This window comes from Stomoxys calcitrans, chromosome 1 (genome assembly GCF_963082655.1).
Source record: "Stomoxys calcitrans chromosome 1, idStoCalc2.1, whole genome shotgun sequence".
NCBI lineage: Eukaryota > Metazoa > Arthropoda > Insecta > Diptera > Muscidae > Stomoxys > Stomoxys calcitrans.
This window is the reverse complement of record NC_081552.1, coordinates 23,821,386-23,841,763: the sequence shown is the minus strand read 5'-3', so window position 1 is coordinate 23,841,763 and position 20,378 is coordinate 23,821,386. Positions and strand designations below refer to the sequence as shown.

At 36.7% G+C, this 20,378-nt stretch overlaps 3 protein-coding genes across 6 annotated transcripts in view; 1 reads left to right on the top strand and 2 right to left on the bottom strand.

Moving 5' to 3' along the window:
- LOC106089973 (lysophospholipid acyltransferase 5) overlaps positions 1 to 10,562 on the bottom strand; it is a 52,625-nt gene extending 42,063 nt beyond the window's left edge. For 2 of the 3 annotated variants that reach the window (XM_013255988.2, XM_059364533.1), the window contains exon 1: positions 10,341 to 10,562. The gene's annotated coding sequence lies outside the window, so the exon portion shown is untranslated. The remainder of the gene's footprint in view (positions 1 to 10,340) is intronic. The other variant, XM_013255989.2, reaches the window with a different exon arrangement.
- Positions 10,563 to 15,107: 4,545 nt separating this feature from the next.
- Positions 15,108 to 15,769, top strand: LOC106089982 (BET1 homolog). 2 transcript variants are annotated; one of them, XM_013256003.2, is made up of 2 exons: positions 15,108 to 15,307; positions 15,365 to 15,769. In XM_013256003.2, the coding sequence occupies exon 2, from the start codon at positions 15,406 to 15,408 to the stop codon at positions 15,745 to 15,747; it is 342 nt and encodes a 113-aa protein (XP_013111457.1). In that variant the 5' UTR covers positions 15,108 to 15,307; positions 15,365 to 15,405; the 3' UTR covers positions 15,748 to 15,769. The 2 variants fall into 2 exon arrangements, with proteins under 2 accessions (XP_013111457.1, XP_013111456.1); XM_013256002.2 differs by having other exon boundaries at positions 15,109 to 15,307; positions 15,360 to 15,769.
- A 37-nt stretch (positions 15,770 to 15,806) lies between these two features.
- On the bottom strand, positions 15,807 to 19,945 carry LOC106089981 (protein max). Its single transcript, XM_013256001.2, has 4 exons — positions 19,819 to 19,945; positions 19,431 to 19,601; positions 19,246 to 19,369; positions 15,807 to 16,313 (listed from the first exon to the last, which is right to left on the bottom strand). Exons 1-4 carry the CDS (start codon positions 19,855 to 19,857, stop codon positions 16,153 to 16,155), a joined length of 495 nt encoding a protein of 164 aa, XP_013111455.1. The 5' UTR covers positions 19,858 to 19,945; the 3' UTR covers positions 15,807 to 16,152.
- Between the last annotated feature and the right edge of the window lie 433 nt (positions 19,946 to 20,378).

Sequence of the window (20,378 nt, the reverse complement as noted above, 5' to 3'; positions counted from 1 at the left end):
AATATAGTTTTATAACGTTTTATAAAACATTCTGTGTCTTTACTCAAAAGCAAGGGACGCAACAAATATGTTGTCCACCAGCAAGCAGTAGTTAGTATCGGCGGCAAAATAAAATGTTTTTCTTCTTCTTGTTACGTTGGTGATGAGGCAAAATTTTTTGCTTAGCTTTTTCTCTTAGTTATTGCATCAAAAGCGCAGTATGTTCCTCTGGCGAAATTTTCGTTACCATAAGAAAGCATTGACATTCGTTACCGGTACTGTTACCGTTATCGAAAATTTCGTTTGCTGGTACGCAGCTCAAATGAAATTTTATTTGCGTAACAGGGTGAAAAAATAGGCATTGGTAAATTTTTTCTTTCAACTACGAATGAAAATGTATGTTTTAATAGCTCCATGTAACATGAAATAAAATTATTTACAAATAAAAACTATAAACTACTGCACATGTGTACTTTTTTAGCCAAAAATGATTAAAATTCGGCCAAAATTATAAATCGATGTTTGTCGCCATCTTGTATTCTACACAACTATTTTTCTACAACCGAAAATTTCGCAAGTGGTGCATACCCAGCTAAACACAGGAACTTCAGTGAATAGCAGTAATTTGTGAAGTAAGGAATAATTTTTTTTACAGTTAATAATATTCTACGCGCTCTAGTATTAAATTTTTGATGTTTTTAATTAATTTCCCGGGAATAAACCAATTTTTAACCATTTATAAAAGGTTTGCCAACAAAAAAAGCAACATTTATCAACCGAACTGCTCAAATAGTGCTTTCTTCTACGACTACCACAAAACGTTCAGAATTTGGTAGAAATCGGTTCAGATATAGCTCTCATCTATATATTCGTCCGATTTGGGGTAATGTTGCAATAGCGTGGTCATTGTTAACCGATTCACATAAAATTTGGAACATAATATTATGACTCCCGACATTGCTGTTGAATTTCATAGAAATCGGTTCATATCCAGATATAGCCCCCATATATGTATTTATTTAACTATTAGAGCCATTGTCAGCGTATTTTTTAAAAGTTTTTTTTTTCTAAATTTTACTTAATATCTTTTCTATTATTTTAACTATGTATGCCGTTTTTGTTAAAATCTGTTAAGATATAGTTCTCATATTTATTTTCATCCAATTTTGACTAATATTGCAGTAATTTGGTCATTTGTTAACCGATGATCACAAAATTTGTCACTAAGATTTCTCTTATGTCTCTTCTGATTTACTAGTTAATTTCATAGAAATCTGTTCAGATTTAGATATAGCTCCCATATACATGTTTCTGCCGATTCCTTTTAAGGCCTTTGCTGACGCATTTATCAACCGATCTTCTCAATATTTTGCACTATATATAACCTCCACAATGTGTCCGGATTTTGGACAAAATTCCACATTTAAGCAAATTTAAGTTTCGACGAATTAACCTGCATCCCCAATGTGGTGTAGGATATCAAAAGGTCGGCTTTGTCCGACTTTAGCAGGTCCTTACTAGTTATGTAGTAGGTGTTGGTGTGTAACATGTAATGGCCCATACGTAAAGGAGAAAAGACTGTAATTTTTGTCTTGTCAATATTGGTAGGATATAATGAAACGTAGGTATAATGTAAACCTATATTGCGTCTTGGTGCACTGTTGTTGTCCCGAAGGTAATTTTCTAACTTTCAACGATATTTTGTCCTTCGTTTAGATTTTTGTCTTTTGTGACAAGATGCAAATTTAAAGATCGATTAACCTACCATTTAAAATAAAAAAATCCTTAATATCTTTCCCCAAAGCAAATGATTCCTTAAAAAAGTTATTATTAAGGTTACTTATCTTTGGCTCGAATCATTAAAATTAGGAAAAAAAATGTCAGTGTAGAGTGAGCAAAGAGCCGGCGTTTCTTAAATGGTCTATTTCTTTTGGTTTATCGTTATATTTATGTAATCAAGATACAGTTCGCATTTGTTATCCAAACGTTACGAAAAGTTATGTGATAGCAACTTTTGTATACTCTATCAACAAATCATATAATTTGTCTATATTGAAGACAATCGATTCATTATTTGAGCATATTGATAAATTAGTTGAGATTTATAAATATAAGTGTTAAACAATGAAAAAGTTGTTAATTGGGGCATTGAAATTATATCGATTTGTGAAATTGATGGATTGAAATGTGCTCAACTAGGCCATACCTATTATCTACAGGAATGACAATTATGAAAATATAACGCATTATACATTCATACAGTCATTCATAACACCAGGAAACGTGCGATAGAGCAGTTAAATGCGTTATTAATTCCTATACTAAGTAAATAATTTTGTGTCGCTTAAACACTCTGTTGAGCTATAAATATTGAAGTAGTTATTACTTTAACATAAATATATATATATATATATATATATATATATATATATATATATATATATATATATATATATATATATATATATATATATATATATATATATATATATATATATATATATATATATATATATATATATATATATATATATATATATATATATATATATATATATATATATATATATATATATATATATATATATATATACCCAGTTGGGGTCACTGGGTTCGCGAATGTCGTCAATGTATTAATGATGGCAAACCGAACAAGACAAGAAATGGCGAAGCAAAGTCAATGATCCACGAAAGTTTGTAAATATTATGTGATTTGCAAATATGTGTGATTGCAGAAGATTGGGTGATAGATAATGGTGCAACTCGTCACTTTTGTAAAAATCCAACATTTTTCAGGAACATTGAAAATTTCAAAAACCCGTGTTACATAAGAGCAGCCGGAAAAGAAAGGAATAGTTGAAATATTGGGTTGCCCAAAAAGTAATTGCGGATTTTTCATATAGCCGGCGTTGACAAATTTTTTCACAGCTTGTGACTCTGTAATTGCATTCTTTCTTCTGTCAGTTATCAGCTGTAACTTTTAGCTTGCTTTAGAAAAAAAGTGTAAAAAAAGTATATTTGATTAAAGTTCATTCTAAGCTTATTAAAAATGCATTTACTTTCTTTTAAAAAATCCGCAATTACTTTTTGGGAAACCCAATAGAATCTTTCGTTGCGGGCAAAAATGTAATAATATATTTGACAGACGTCTGGTATGTACCAAATATTTCTAGAAATTTGTTTTCAGTTCTTGCGGCACATGATAGGCTGAGGAACAGCGTGTGAATTTCTTGTAAATAAAAATCCTTTGTTAAAAGGCATAGCACAACAGAAAAAAACTGAATTTCCAGATGCAATTTGGGCAGAATTTGTGAGAACAGCTATTAATGTTCCAAATCGTACTGGAAAGTCTTCAATCGATAGTAAGACCCCTTAGGAATAATGGTTAGGTAAGAAACCAAGAATCAAACATTTGAGAATTATTGAATGCTATGTCCATATTCCACACCAGAAAAGAATGAAAATGGACCCTAAAGCTATTAAGGGCTATTTAGTTGGATATGATCAAGATGAACGATATCTCATTTTTGTTAAAAAAAAATAATACCCTAATTTTGGTCAAGAGATGTGAAGTTTAACGAGTATATTGATATTTGTCCAAATGAGAGCAATAAGAGTCTAGGTGTTGTTACGACTAGTTCGGAAAATTTCAATAATTTGAAATAAGAAATAAATGGCATACTACAGAAAATGAAGATTACATAGAAGATAGCTTTGCAGAAGAAAATACAAACGAAGATAGAAGCAAAAAACTAATTTTGGATGAAAATAATGGAGAAGACCGTATATTAGAGGAATTGCACTATTATGATGGTGCTGAAGTCGAAGGTGAAGCGACTAAAAGGAGAAAAAATGATTATGAAGATTCTGATGACGACGAGGCGATTTCAAAACGTTTAGAACATTAATATAAAATAGAACATTAATATAAAATAGATAGAACATTAATATAAAATTCGAAATATGAGGATTTCAACATTTTGTGAAAGGAATTGCTGAAAGAGAGGGGATTGACTATAATGAGACATTTAGTCCAGTTGCAAAATAAGGAACTATAATAACGATTTTAAGTATAGCTGCAAGTCAAAACATGTGTCTCGTACAATTTGATGTATCAACAGCATTTTTATATGGATAACTTGAAGAAGACATCTATATGAAATAGCCAGAAGGATATTTCGATCAAGCTAATAAAGTATGCAAGTTGAAGCGGAGTCTTTATGCGTTAAAACAAGCTCCAAGTTGCTGGAATCGGAAATTTGGAAAAATTCTTGTGAAAATTGGTTTCAAAGCATGTGAATCGGATCCATATAGCCATTTAGCATATAGCGCCGGATTTTTGTCAAGAACTCCAGAGAACCCATCATCTGAAGACATAATTCACGCTATGGAATTACATACAATTGTATAGAAGACCCCAAATTTGAATGTTTTAGTGATGCTGATTTCGGCGGTTGCTTAAAAAAAGGTAGGTCAAGATCCGGAGTTGTAGTCAAATTTGCTGGTGGCTTAGCAAGGCGATTTTAAAAAGGTGGTCTCACGCGAACTGCTGTTAACAGCCGGCCAGGTTTGACGGTATTAAGATGTCAGATTTCATTTCATTTCATTTCATTTATTAACCAAATATGTAATATAAAGCCAATAAGGCCCATAAAATAATTACATACAAACATTTCAGTAACCTGAGTATAACAGATAATTAAATTCATTTCTTAACATAATGAGGTACTTTATTATATTTACCTAATATTTGGCTCCCCAGCCATTAAAAATAAAGAATATAAAAGAAATCCAAATTTTGTTTGCATTCTCTTCGTTGTCATCTTCTTTCTCGTATATTCTCTGACCATGTACACACACCCACACAAATTGCTTTATGTATGTTGGCAAAACGTCGATCAGCTTGATGACAAGATGGGGTATTGCACCATATGATTTGTGGTGGTTGCAACTCAAGAGCAACTTCCAGTTATTATGACAAAACCTTTGCAAACCTCCAGGCTGAAGTATCTCCGCGACAATTGGGAATTCACAATGTTAACACCACATAACAAAGGGAAGTGTTGAAATTATTAATTTAGTGTTATGTTTTGTTACCATTATATAAATGAACTTTGTACTATTGTACTTCTATATGTTTAAGATTTTTAATAGCAATCGTGAAGGCATTTTGTTATTCGTTTGTATCAAGGCGTATTTAATAAGGTAGCCGAATCGGCGAATTGCTCCAACAAACCATCTTTTTTGGAAACTTGATATGTCAAAATTTGTAAACAGGGCGAATAAAATTCGATTTGCCGTGACATTTAAAATTTTCGGCAAGTTTGCTTCGACCAATCAGAGCAAGAAGAAATTTATTAATTTTTGGGTGTCAAGCAAGAAAACACATTTAAAAATGTTTAAAATTGCATTTTGCTCCAGAGGTTCTACCCACAAAACCACCAAGATGGCAGGTTTAAATAGTTTTCATTAGGTTGTTGTATCAGTAGATAGTTAGTAGGTAGGACGTAGGACGTAGGACGGTTAAATTGGCCAATGGGCTTGGCATAATCCCCTGAAAGATCAAGTTGGTACTATTCACCAATCCTATGTAACTTGGTATGTTCAGGGGACCTCTCCTAGATGTGAGGGAGCTGCCGCTCTCACTACTGAGAGTCCTGAAAAGCCATTGCAATGTCAGGGCTTTGAACTTGCGCTGGACACATTGGCGGACTTAAGCTAGATTTGTGTGGATGAGGAGGAGTCATAGACGGTTAAACACCTATTATAGGATTGCCCTCAAATTGCGACAGTAGGTGCAGGATTATGGCTACACAAACACCTATTTTCCTGTTTAAATTATTTTCGTGCAATAGTCCTTTCTCCATTCTTGGCTACTATAGCTTTTGGAGCGAACTTCTCCAGACCGCCTGGTCGTTTTGTCATGTATGTTGTCTCCTAATTTTCTTCTTTTTAATGTCTGGCATGACTGACGTACATTTTATCAGTGTTCCTCTGCGCTTTTTGAATCTTTCGGGGCAACACAATGGACCTACGTTTCCTGAGTGATGATGATAGTGAATGAGGTTGTTAGACGCGTGCCGGCGATTTCAAAAATTAATTGACATATCAAATTTTCTCAGCTGGGTTGATGCGGCCACCTGATAAATATGCCTTGGTTTGTATGTTTCAAATATCTAAAATTTTATATTGCTTTACTTCAATAAAAACAATAATTTTTGCGCATAAAAATATCAGATTTGCTCACATTTTTAGGTTATGTCAAACGAAAATAACATACAGGTGTGATATCAAAAATGATAAATCGTATGTAAATTGACAATTTTGTTAAACATTTAAAATTACATGTGAATACAAACAGTGACATTTCATAAGACAACTACATGCCGTGCAGCAATCCTATTCCCGCGGCGATCGGTACTTTGGACCGGAACGATCTGGATCACCTAAAGGAGCTTGACGAAGTTCGCCAACTCCACATGAAAAGGTGGCTACAAAAACAACAAGCAGACGAAAGATAAAACACAACACATTGCTACAACAATAACTACATGTCAGGTCGGCTACTTTACCCGCCCTCGTATATTATGGTCTTATAAAATAATAACAGATTTTCTGTAATAAAATCCTAGCATCAACGCATATATAAAAAATTATTGCTTTGTAAGATATTTAAAGTTTTTTTAAATACATTTGCTCGACATTTTTTTTTGTCGTGAAAACATACTTGTTGTTTACAAAAAATTGGGACAACTGCGTAATTTTTTTAAGAACAATTACTAAATATGTCGCTCCTATCTAATCTTATCATCCATTAAAACAAAAAAGTACCAGCATCTACAATTATTTTTTAAAGTCTTTTCAGGTAAATATTAATTTTTTTATATTAGGCCAAGTGGGAAAGTGTTGTCAATTTGAATTGTTTCGTTTTTGTGTGGCATATAAACCTTCAAATCGAAAAGACAAAAAGTAAAAATTATTAAATAATTTTTAAAATGATAAACAGAATAATAAAGGATGATTTTTTAAGAGCTATGTAAAAGTTTCTAAAGAAACGCAAAATTCAGAAAAATGCATTAAATCTTTATTTGAATCGATAGTACAGTCCATATAATTTACTTTAATTTATTTCATGCAAATGTTGACCGTGACTGTGCCTCAAATGGTCCATTTGCTTAATCCAAATATGGCATACTCTTTCCAACATTTCGGCCGGTATCTCACGAATAAATGCTTCAATGTTGTCTACCAATGCGTCAATTGAAGAGGGCTTGTCGTATAGACATAAGATTTGGCATAGCCCCGCATAGTCTAAAAAGGCGTCAATCACACGATCTAGGCGGCTAATTGATGGGTCTCGAACGTGAAATAAAATGTTCACCGAACTCGCCCCCCAATAAGTCTATTGTTACGCGTGCTGTGTGGCATGTGGCACCGTCTTGTTGAAACCACATTTCATACAAGTCAAGTTCATACAACATATCATCTTACGGCATCATCTTTAAAGAAGTACGGTCCAACGATGCCACCAGCCCATAAGCCGCACCAAATTGTGACTTTTTCTGAATACATTGGTAAAATGCAAATTGCAAATTTCGCCTATGAATATTCCACTAAGGAACAGGGGCAAACTTCTCACATATCAATGAGTGCAGTCCGATTTAAGTTTAAGCTCAATGGTAAGGGGCCTCCTTTTTATGTTACCAGCATAAGGAGGGGAAAACCACCGCTGAAAATTTTTCTGATGGTCTCGCCAGGATTCGAACCCGTCATAGGCGGACATGCTTACCTCTGCGCTACGGTGCAGAGCTACATTGGTAGCTCTTGCAATGTTTCTGGCTGATCTTCACTCCAAAATCGACAATTCTGTTTATTTACGTACCCTTTGAGCCAAAAATGAGCTTCGCCGATGGAATGAAAGAAGAGCGCGATGAACTTTCTTAACAGAGGACGCTTTTGGATAATAAAATTCAATAATTTGCAAGCGGTGACCAAACTGAAGTTATTTGATATTGAAACAAAACACGAAACGTGCGTGAACTGCTTAAACCAGTGTTGCCAAAAACATAATAGCTAAAAAGTCAACCCTTAGTTCATGCCAATTTAATTACACAACTTCTATCCGATTTTGTTATTTTTTAAAGTAAATAGATGTAAAATGCTATCTAAATGCCTACACTTAACTGAGAGTTTGTTACAATATAAAACAAAAATTTTTGTTTCTCCAAAACATATGTATGTCAAAATACCTTTTTTACTTTGTATTTAAACTTTAAAAAAATATGTCCTCAAAATGTATTTATTTTACCAACATTTGATTTCCGCAATTAGACGTTTACGTCAGAAGTTACAGGTATCTAGGAAGTTTGAAAAAAAAATATGCTTCTCCTTAACTTTTTGTCTGTTTCAGACCGCGCTCATAATTGAGCGATAAAACCTATTATACAAACATATCTGCAAAAAAGAAATCTACGGTGAACTACAGATATTATTTACAATTTCAAGTGGCTGCTGATTGCAAACCTGAGCGTTATCTGCTATTTTAGTCTCGTGTCTGGGTATGTATGAACTTACTTACCGTCATAGATATGTACACTTCCTTTTTATTTTCTCGCATGTATTGGGTTGCCCAAAAAGTAATTGCGGATTTTTTAAAAGAAAGTAAATGCATTTTTAATAAAACTTAGAATGAACTTTAATCAAGTATACTTTTTTTCTAAAGCAAGCTAAAAGTAACAGCTGATAACTGACAGAAGAAAGAATGCAATTACAAAGTCACAAGCTGTGAAAAAATTTGTCAACGCCGATTATATGAAAAATCCGCAATTACTTTTTGGGCTACCCAATATATATGTAGGTATGTATACCAATGAAATATATTTTATCATTATAAAGAAATACGACAAAAAAAAATATGGGTAAAACAGTTTCAAAAAAAATATTTATTTTGGTTAAACGCTTTCACTACGAAGAGGTATCGTTCTCGAATTCTCCTATATCATTGAGCGAAAAATCGGATAACACTCATTGAAATAAGAGTTTCGCCTTTAGGTGCTCACAAAGTTTAATCGAGAGATCGGTTTATAAGAGAGCTATATCAGTTTAAACCGTACTTAATGTTGATGTTGACAGTAATAAGTAAATTTGTTGTCTAGAAACTAGAACCAAGGTGGAGTGAGTCCAGAGTGATCTATTAGGTGACGTATACTCCCTGAGGCGCCTCAATCTGCCGGAATATAGTTGGGCAAGAACTACTCTGGTTTACCGGGGGAGTTTAACCTCTCACGATGCAAAATTGATCATATGTCCGGTTTGGACGAGATACCCTGATTCTATTACAAATTTTATTTATTAATCAAATAACGTTTTTGTGGACAACACGTTAAAAGTTGGACCCTTGAAGCTTTTTTCTTGTAATCCAAAACGATCCTATTCAATATTTAGATCCTATATCAATATTTTTACCAACGAAATGACGAAGTTAGTATTTCTATGGTGGGGGGCAAAGAAACAAAGAATTGAAAAATAGACAAACATGACAACATCGAAATCCAAATGTTTGCAACGCCGCTTTTGGTTTATTTAATTTCAGTTACCTGCACTTTGCTCCAATGCTTCATAAAAAAGAAACGTTGTTCTACATTGTACATTAATAACGACATAGGGTATAATAATGAAAAATATGTACGGACAGCATGCGTATAAAACTGTGCACAAACATTTAATGAAATCGCAAAAGCAGGCGATTCATCATTCACCATTCCTTGTGCTAAAAATATCCTAAAACATGGCATAGTGTTCAAAATTAAATTTAGTCCAGTTCCCATAAATTTAACAACGACGTTGTTTTGAAACTTAACCAAACAAAGCACATTGTAAGCGAATGTCCTTGAATATTAAAAAATCGATCAAGGAAGCCAAAAAGGACTTTGTTAGTTCCAAAAAAAACAGACACAAACAAAGGCGACAGTTTTTTAATTAAAAATATCCCCACAAAATTGTACAAATCGATTTACGAAAATACTTTTGCGTTTTTATGCCTTAGTTTTTATTTCATCGGCTTTATAATCAGATGGCAAATGATTTTGCTTTTGTGTGGTGTCACAACCCCCTTTCCCACCAATGAAAACAAACAAACAACAATAATAACTTGAAAAATAAAAAAAAGTGAGTTAAGGTTGCGAACGATTTCTATGACCCCCTCTTAAAAATCATTGCACAACCAATCATTTCTCAATGTTGTTTACTTTTGTCTATTTCTTTACTCTCACACTGTGCATAACGTTTATTTAATTATTTAAAAATAACCACAGATTAGCACTCTTTTTTTCATTTCGTTATAAAAAAAATTGCATATTTACCTGGAGCACCTATATTTATTTTATTTCTTGACAGCTTCGCTATAGAAAGGATAACCGAAATTGTTTATGTTGACTAATTACGAATGTTGAAATTGTCGTTTAAAACCTTTATGTATTATTTTGTTCTATATTTTCATTTATTATTATTATTTTTTTACTAACCCAAATTTAATCTTTGGCTCGTGGACTAGTGGGCAGTAGCTTGGTAGCTTTGTGTTTGCTAATATCATACATTATACGAAACAGTGAACGAAGCCGAGGCCTTCTCATCAACGGCGTCGGCTGCGCCGCCAGCTGTCACCAATCCAATTCGGATTCGTACACTGAAAGAAACAATCATGACATAATTACCAGGTTGTGTTGTGGTTAACAATCCCATGGCAGCCGGTGGTACGCACCGGATTGACCCGATGGAATCCCCATCGGCAAAGGCTGCCGCCTCAGTGTACGTGTTCGTCTTTTTTCGTCATGGGAGAGGCACATCCCGGAGTGCCTTCTCCGCACGCTTCTGGTCCGTGCCGGGATTGAAAAGATTGAATCGGTCGGTGTCGGTGAGGTGTTACCGGTGCATGGAGTGGGTACATTTCCGTTCTTGCTCTGGCCTAACTTCACTACGGGAGTATAGTCATACTGGCTATGTCGCAAGGTGCTGTGCGAACATAGCCAGCAGTGGGTCACAAGCGTCGTCGTCGTCGCCTCGTCGTCGGACTATGTAACCCCCCCGACCTCTCCCGTACGGCAATTTATTCAACGACAGCATCCTAGCCCTACTATTGCCAGGCCAGTGTCGGGAAGTGTATCGTTCTTACAGTTAAACTGCAACGGACTGCGTGGCAAGATCGATGAGATCGTGGACTTTATGAGTCGGAAGAGCATATCGGTCGCAGCGATCCAAGAGACAAAGCTGATCAATACCTGCAGCTTGCACAGTTGTCACGGTTACAATGTGCTACGTAAGGATCGCTCAAGGAATGGAGGTGGGGGATTGGCCTTCGTTATACACCATTCCTTGCAGTATAGACCTATCTCGCCTGCACTTGACGCTAGTGACCCATACATGGAATGTATGGGGGTAGCAGTCAGGTCTGGTACTGCCGAGATAGAGCTATACAACGTGTATATACCGCCGGTTGGTAGCTGTGTCCCGATTAATGGTGAATGAGGTGAATGAGGATGCCCCCACTAGGATTACGAGGAGGTGCAGCAGCTCGCCAGACATCTCAATTGCATCCCCTGATCTCCTGAGTAACGTATCCTGCAAGCCGTCATCTCTTTGGGGTCAGACCACCTCCCCATAATTCTCACCATCGACCGACCACCCGACTTGATAACCTCTGAGCGCCGGACGTTCATCAATTATAAGAAGGCCGATTGGACTGGCTTCAGAGAGTATACCAATCGTCGCTTCAGTGAACTGCCACCCCCCTCTGATGTGCTTGTGGCCGAGAGGAAATTCCGAGACATCATCAACGCAGCAGCCGCTCGCTTTATACCAGCCGGTCGAATACCCCAAGTGCGACACAATTTCCCGGCGCAAGCAGTGGTACTCGCAGACGAGCGTGATGAGATTCGTGCTATGGACCCCGCCAACCCCAGAATCAGCGAGCTGAATCTGGAAATAAACAGGGTAGTCAACGAACATAAGCGGAATTTGTGGCTGGAACACTTGGAGCAATGTAACTTAGGCACCGGTGCAGGCAAACTGTGGCCACTGTTAAGTCTCTCTCGAACCCCGGTAGACGGGACGACAGGACATCAATCACTTTTGGCGAGATAACTGTGACTGATCCGAAGAGATGCGCCAGGTTGTTCAACCGTCAATTTATTGTGCATCCCGAGAGAGACAGGGCAAGGAGGAGAGCCATTCGCCGTATTCGTGGTCTCCAAGCCGATGAACAGCCATCACAATTTACCGTGGTCGAAGTTACGAATGTCATCCGTGGCGCCAAATCATCTAAGGCGTTGGGCCCCGACGGAATCTCTATTTCTCATTTGATATCTCCGGCATTGTTTAACCTCTACCTATCCTCCATTCCACCCCCTCCAGACGGCATAGAGATCGTATCATATGCGGACGTTTGTACGATCATGGCATCAGGCCCCCCACCCATTGATGACATTTGCGATAGGTTGAACGTCTACCTCAACGAGCTTGCCTCATATTTCGCTGCAAGAAATCTGAGCTGACTGTGATGGTCGATGGAGAAATGATTCCGACCATCAAGTGTCCCAAAACACTTGGCCTCACATTTGACAGCTCCTACACTTTCTCCCCACATGCCACAGCAATCTGCGATAAAGTCAAAAGTAGAAACAAGGTCCCCAAGTCACTTGCTGGCAGCACGTGGGGTGCAGACAAAGAAATCTTGTTGACCACGTACAAAGCAATTGGCCGGTCTGTGGAAAGTTATGCAGCGCCTGTGTGGTCTCGTCAACTTTGTGCCACGCAGTGGAATAATATTCAGATCTGTCAGAATGCCGCCCTCCGAACTGCGACGGGCTGTCTCCTCAGTTCTCATGTGGACCACCTCCATCAGGAGACAAAGATCCTACCAGTGCGAAGACATAACTACATGCTGTCTAAGCAATACCTTTTGGGCTGCTATCGCAGAAACCATCCAAATCATTATCTTGTGGATAGATACCCACCGCCCAGAAGCCTTAATATAGATCTACACGATCTAGAGTGTGAGGTTCAGCGCTACAAGAGAGAACCTCTAGATCAAGCGGGTCTGAACAACATTCATGCAGACAAGGTAGCAGATGCGGTAATTGGCTACCGGGTGAATGTAGTCCTTGGAGAACTACCGCCACCCATTGCACCTGAAGAAATCGATCAGCTTGGTAGACAAGATGGCGGATTGCACCACATGAGACCGCCTTTAATTGTTCGCCATGGCCGAGTGCACTATCTGATTTTAACAGATAGTGCACTCGATTTCTTGTTGTTGCGCAACTGATCTGTATCGATTTATCTTGGGAACAATTATAGATTATACGAATTGATTGTTTTATTTTGTTTTTAGACATTTATTAACATTTGTTCATTTTCTAATTAAAAAATCGAGGACTTTTTTATGGTGTATATATTTAATTCTTTGTTCAACATTTCGTCTTTCCCACAGAAGACATTATCTGAAAATTCTATAACAATTACAAGGGAAAACATAACAATATATAAAAAAACCAAACCAAAGACGAAACGCGTCCCATAGTGGTTGGTGTGTGTTGCTATCTTTGGTTTTTTTTCTCCATTTGCATCTCCGATCATTGAGCTCGTCTCGAAAGAGAAACAAACAAAAATATAAAAACATAAATGTTTAAACATAAAACCAAAAGCCTATACTGCAGCACTTACGAATTAATAACTACAACATAGTAAAGAAAAATTAAACAAAGCGTGGTTCAACTTGAGTTTTTTAGTGGTGCGTTGAAAAATTGAACTCTACAAACAAATTCCACAAAAGCAACGCTCAAAAGGTAAACAATATTTAACTGACTTGTTGTACGGATATAGTGTTTGTTACATTTTTCCTTTTCATTTAATTTTACAAATTAAGTTCCATTTTTCTGTATTATCCATTTTGGATTTCAATCGCGTGAAAGTTGTTGTAGTTTGTTGGTGGTTTTTAGGACAATGGAATATATTGTATACTTTTGCTTCTGTTTTCACTGTCCTTAATATTTCGGCTTTGATCTGTTTGATTAAGATTTTCATTGTGTCATTGGGGAAACCATTTTTTTCTAATTTTTTTTTTTATATTTTCTGTGTGAAATTTCGTATCGCTGATAGAAAGAACACGTTTAATGAAATTTTTGGCTTTTTTTAAGTACAACCCTTCTCGAGTGTTTGGAGTGAAAATACTGTAAAATCTAATTATTTTTACAAAAAAAATCTGCATTTGTCTTTTTTTAAATTGTTTTGTGTTTCATTATATATTAATTACGAAGGGGTGGGTTTTGGTTGAAATTACAAAAACATACATGCTCGTAAGCAGCTGATAAATTGTTTGATGCCATATTTTTTTATATGTAAATGACAGCATTTTGGCCAAAGAAACCCAAAAAGATCAATCTTGTCAAACCACAGAAAGAACGACTTGTGGAAATTTTTCTTTCTTTTTAAAAAAGAACGTAGTACCAACCAGTTAAATAAGCACAACTTTCCAAAAGCCTTTGTCAGCATCTTCCACTTTTATCCAAGTATTGTTGTTGTAATTGCAAGACCAAAATAAACCTTATTATATCGTACAGATTGATTGAGTTGCATGTTGTGAAAGAAATATTTATTTTTCTTTCGAGTATATTTACTTATATTAAAAAAATTTTCTTTTTTATGCATCCACAAACAGTTTATTTTTTTCCAACCAGAGTAAATACATGTGAGCAACATCACTAACACTAACAAACACCCAATAACAATTAGAAGTTTGGCGATCACGTTTATTTTGCGTAATAAAATGACTTGTTGCACAGCAACTGTGGTTGTACTCTCAATGGGCGTCCCGAAATGTAAATTTTCCCTAGATGAAAAAACAAGTTATGACGAAACAAACACACTTCGGCAAATTTTTTCGTTTATTTTTTTTTTATTTGGGGTTTCAACGCGAAAACCGAATACAGTACCGGCCTTTAAAAAACAATTTTTCCGCGGTCACGAAAAATCCCGTTTGGGGAAATTTTCCCTAATTTGACAGCACTGGGCCCACAGTCCAAACAAAAATCGATTATTCGATTTTTTTTATCCAGTAATCGATTAATCGGAAATTGACTTTAGATCTCTTTCATATAATTACAATAATAAAAGAAGCCTACCTTTTGGAATTTTCCAATTCGGTGCTAAATAAAAAAGATACAAAGCTGAAAATAACTTATAGGAAATTAAATATTAACATTAAATGCAATTGGATTGGACTGGCTGGCATTTCAAAATTTAAATAGTCATCAAAGAATAAAGGCTTAGTCAGGTACGTGTCATATTTTGGTTGGATTCTGCAAACAATTAATTGTTTGATTTAGAATAGTTTAACAATATATCAGCATCCTGGCGAAATCTACAGCAAATATGAGACGCAGTAATTATCCCTACCAACCTTTAAATCAAAACCCCGGTCCGACGTCCCACGACGCCCTGGAAGAGGACAATGAACGCGCAGCCGAAGAATTGAAACAGAAAATTGGGGCATTGAAATCGCTCACCATAGATATTGGCAACGAAGTTCGGTATCAAGACAAACTACTGCGAGGAATAGACGACGATATGGATAGGACCCAAGGGTTTTTAGGAAATACCATGGGTCGTGTGGTGAGGCTTGCGAAAAATGGTGGTAGCCGACACATGTGTTATATGTTCTTGTTTGTGGTATTCGTATTTTTGCTATTGTATGTTGTATTAAAATTAAAATAAATGTATAACCATAATAAAAATAGGACATATGTAACATAGTGAAGAGAAAAACCTAGGGCAACTTTCTCAAACACACATTTTTATTACATTACACATTTATAAAAAAAAGAGGAAAAATATATGTTAAGTGTAAGAAAAAGTTGCAGTAGCTATTTTTAAAATATCTTATTTACTAATTTTGAAGATTTTTGTAACTTTTAACCTTAATTATAGATGATACAATATGACTTACAGGATATCTAAGTCGTAAATACCTCTAACTTATGAATTTTATTTACGAATTCATTAACCTGCTTCTTCTGAGAAGAATAGTACTAAAGTTTTCGGATCCAATGTGCATTTTTGTCTGAGCAAATAATCTTATTTTTCCTTTATATATCCGACACTGTTACTTTTTCTTTGTTACTAGGCCTGATACGATGTTTTCATCTTTTTACTCCGACGACTGAAATCCTGTTCATCGCCATCGGAACTGTCATGCTGTAGAGATTGGTCACCAGTCGTTAATTGTTGGTATTCTGTGGGATCTATGACATAGCCACTCTTAGCACATTCCAACATTCGAACTGTAAAAAAATTAAATTTCAAGCTTTATTATTCATGCGAATCCCAGCTGAGAGCTAACGAAAGCGTCTACATGTTACGGATAACGGAATACTCCATACGGAGTAGTTGCAACTGCAGTCGCGGACCCAGCGCTTTCAAAAATACTGAGTGCTTAATAGGTTGATGTTATAAACCTCGTTTCCCTTTATCAGTTTTGGATGAGTTTTGTATTTAAAATTACATAAAATCTATATATATATAAAAGAGTAACCGACTGATTGCTGACTGACTGATCTTCGCCCATACCAAACGGCTAAAGCTAGAATCATGAAATTTAGCACGAATAACCCTGGATTTGGTTGTTGTTGTTGTAGCAGTTTATTGTGTTCTATCTTTCGTCTGCTTGATTCTGTTGAGTGTCAAGACCCAGGAACTCTGCGACTAAGATGGGGTGCGTCCAGGGCAGTTAAACAGGTGACGTGTATCGTAATGTCCCTGGTTACAATCGGGACATACTGCTTGCACGTCGGCATCAATCCTATCTCAGTAGGAATTGAGTCGGCTGCATCTGCCGGAACGTAATTGAGCCAGAACTACTCTGGTTTGCCGGGGGAGGTCGACTTCTTCAGGTGCAATGGGTGACGGTCGTTCTCCAAGGACTACATTCACCCGGTAGCCAATTACCGCATCTGCTACCGTGTCTGCATGAATGTTGTGTAGACATGCTTGATCTAGAGGTTCTCTCTTGTAGCGCTGAACCTCACGCTCTAAATCATGTAGATCTACCTTAAGGCTTCTGGGCGGTGGATATCTATCCACAAGATGATGATTTGAATGGTCTCTGCGATAACAGCCCAAAAGGTATTGCTTAGACAGCATGTAGTTATGTCTTCGCACTGGGAGGATCTTTGTCTCCTGATCGAGATGGTCCACATGAGAAGTGAGGAGACAGCCCGTCGCAGTTCGGAGGGCGGCATTCTGACAGATTTGAATATTATTCCACTGCGTGGCACAAAGTTGACGAGACCACACTGGCGCTGCATAACTTACCACAGACTGGCCAATTGCTTTGTACGTGGTCAACAAGGTTTATTTGTCTGCACCCCACGTGCTGCCAGCAAGTGACTTGGGGACCTTGTTTCTACTTTTGACTTTATCGCAGATTGCTGTGGCATGTGGGGAGAATGTGTAAGAGCTGTCAAATGTAGCCGACACATGTGTGTCCCAAAATACTTGGCGTCACATTTGACAGCTCTTAAACATTCTCCCCACATACCACAGCAATTTGTGATAAAGTCAAAAGTAGAAACAAGGTCCTCAAGTCACTTGCCGTCAGAACTTGGGTTGCAGACAAAGAAACCTTGTTGACCACGTATAAAGCAAAAGGCCGATCTGAGGTAAGTTATGCAGTGCCAGTGTGGTCTCGTCAGCTTTGTGACACGCAGTGGATTCAAATTCAGATATGTCAGAATGCCACCCTGCGAACTGCGACGGGCTGTCTCCTCAATTCTCCTGTGGACCACCTCCATCAGGAGACAAAGAACCTACCAGTACAAAGACATAACTACATGCTGTCTAACAATACCTTTTGGCCTGTTATCGCAGAGACCATCCAAATCATCGTCTTGTGGATAGATATACGAGCGTAAGGTTCAGCGCTACAAGAGAGAGCCTCTAGATCAAGCGGCATATCAAGCAGGTCTAGACAACATTCATGTAAACACGGTAGCAGATGCGGTAAATAGCTACCGGGTGAATGTAGTCCGCCTCAACTTCTACAGAGCAAGGATTAATGCCAACGTGCATGATGTATTTCGCGATTATAACCAGGGACCACACTATACACTTCACCTGTTTAACTGCCCAGCCAGAGCCACTCGACTCAGACCCAGATCCCTGGGGACGCACCCCATCTTAGTCGCAGAGTTCCTGAGTCTTGACACTCAACAGAATCAAGCAGCCGAAAGCAACATCATCGGGCTTTTCTGAAAATAAGGGGAACGGCGAGGTCCCCCCTCCATTCAGATATCAATAAATTTAGTACCCGCTTTTGAGTCTATACGGAACAGACAAAGACAAATTGATTTTTAGATATAAAAAGATTTTGTGCGCTTCAAGCACTGCCTATGCTAGAAATGACACTGGTTGTCGAATTAAATCTTACAATGAAGAATGAGGACTTTGTTGTTAGAGCCAGAGGACTGCCTTCAACAAACTTATCTTTAGGGTAGTAAATGATCAGTATGGCTTTAGTCTTATCACGTTATAATATGGCTACGGGCCCATTTATTCAAAATAAGTGGGGTTACCTCGCACGTTTTTAGGGACATTGGCTTCATTATCTCGAATTCAGTACTACTTACGTTCTTCGTTATTGAACATAAAATGTTAAAGGAATTGCCTTTAATTTGAAGTGTGACACGGACAAATAGCTTACGCTGTTTCAGAAATATAGGTCGCCAAAAGATCGAGATTTTCAAAACTTTGGGGTCCCGGCAGCACGTGTTAGCATCTCCCAATTGTGCTTAAATATAACAACATTAAATATTCATTTATTTATTTAAGGAGGATGCTGCCAAAAAAAATTGAAAACCACCCTAATGCCCATGTATGCCTATTAACAACATATTTAGAACCATTTTAGTTTGTTGGGCATAATATATTTAACTTAAAATTAAAATATTGAAAGTTAGTTGTTGTAGTAGTCTATTGTACACTTAGGCGGTAGCCCTTGCCGATGAAAGACTCCATCTGGTCAATACGATACGTACAACCGGCTGCCATGGGATTGAAAGTTGGAGTTATTAATACCCTATACTCTTAAAAACTGAGATAACTTCCTAATAAGGTTTAAAATTAAACCAAAAATTTCCTAAACTGCTTCTTTGTTAAACTTCAATCCTAAACAGTGTTTAAATTCGGAATTATTGAAAACCATTTTTCGAGACTTACTCTGCGCTTCCAATACAGCATTTTGTTTTTTGATATCTTCGACATCTTTCTGATTAGCTTGTATTTTACGCCTCATTATCTGTATGCATTCCGTGGTCTTCTTTAAAATCTGGGCACGGCTTGCCTTGTGTATTAACGAATAAATTAGTGCGGCGAACGACAACGCCATTGGCATAAGAACTTACCTTTTCCCCCTTTAGAGAGGGGACAGCTTCCCTCAAGCTAGTAAAACTTTCTTTGATATGGTCACGTCTTTTTCTTTCCAAAGCGTTATGGTGGGCTCTCTTCTCCTCTTGAGTAAAATTTTGTGTATTTGTATGACGTTGCGGCAATCCTGCGTCTGAATCGTTATCATCCTAAAATAAAATATTTCAAAGTTAATTGTTGTTCACAGTTTGGACCCATGAACAGTTGTATAGCCAGATTTTAGCACCAGATAGGAATTAAATAGTTAATAAGCTATGTTTATGGTTGGGAGCAACAGAAAAAAATTCCATATTCTTGTAACAAAAAATATCTTATGCTCGTATCGTGTTACGAATGAGGTGAAAATGTTATATATTTCACACTTACATCACTCTCGATATCAATATCTCTATCATCATCACTCATTTTAATTTAAACAATTTTTCACGAAAAATTAAAAATAAATTATTTTTTTCGCCTAGTTTTATTTTTGTTCTATGCAATGCAAATCAAATAATCGATTAGTCCCTTATATGTATAAAATCGAATAATCGATTGTGTGGATTCATCGAACATTTTTAAGTAAAGGCCAGTACTATGTTCGGGTTTCGCGTTGAAACTCCATAAAAAACCAATGGAAAAATTTGCCGAAATGTGTTCGTTTCATTTCATTTTCATTTTATTCAGATAATGCAACTTAGTGTCAGGATAAAAAATTGTGATTTATTACTGACGAACAAATTAAAATACATGGAAATTATTTTGCACTTTTTCTTCAAAAACAAGTACAAATTTTGTTATTTTCTCCCGGTTTAAATATGTCATGTACACACCATAGAGGTTTTTCTTAAGTTTTTCAATTTCAATGGCACTCCGTTCCGAGTCGGATACTTAAAGGAGGTCTCTTATCATTGAGCTTAAAGTAGAATCGGGCGGCACTCAATGAT

What these genes read in the sequence shown, in the direction of transcription:
- LOC106089982 (XM_013256003.2), top strand. Translation starts at nt 15,406, where the DNA reads ATGAGACGCAGTAATTATCCCTACCAACCTTTAAATCAAAACCCCGGT.
- LOC106089981 (XM_013256001.2), bottom strand. Translation starts at nt 19,857, where the DNA reads ATGAGTGATGATGATAGAGATATTGATATCGAGAGTGAT. An exon ending in ATATTGATATCGAGAGTGAT is followed by an intron (nt 19,602 to 19,818) that starts GTAAGTGTGAAA and finishes ATTTTATTTTAG; the next exon opens with GATGATAACGATTCAGACGC. An exon ending in TGCTGTATTGGAAGCGCAGA is followed by an intron (nt 16,314 to 19,245) that starts GTAAGTCTCGAA and finishes ATTTTTTTACAG; the next exon opens with TTCGAATGTTGGAATGTGCT.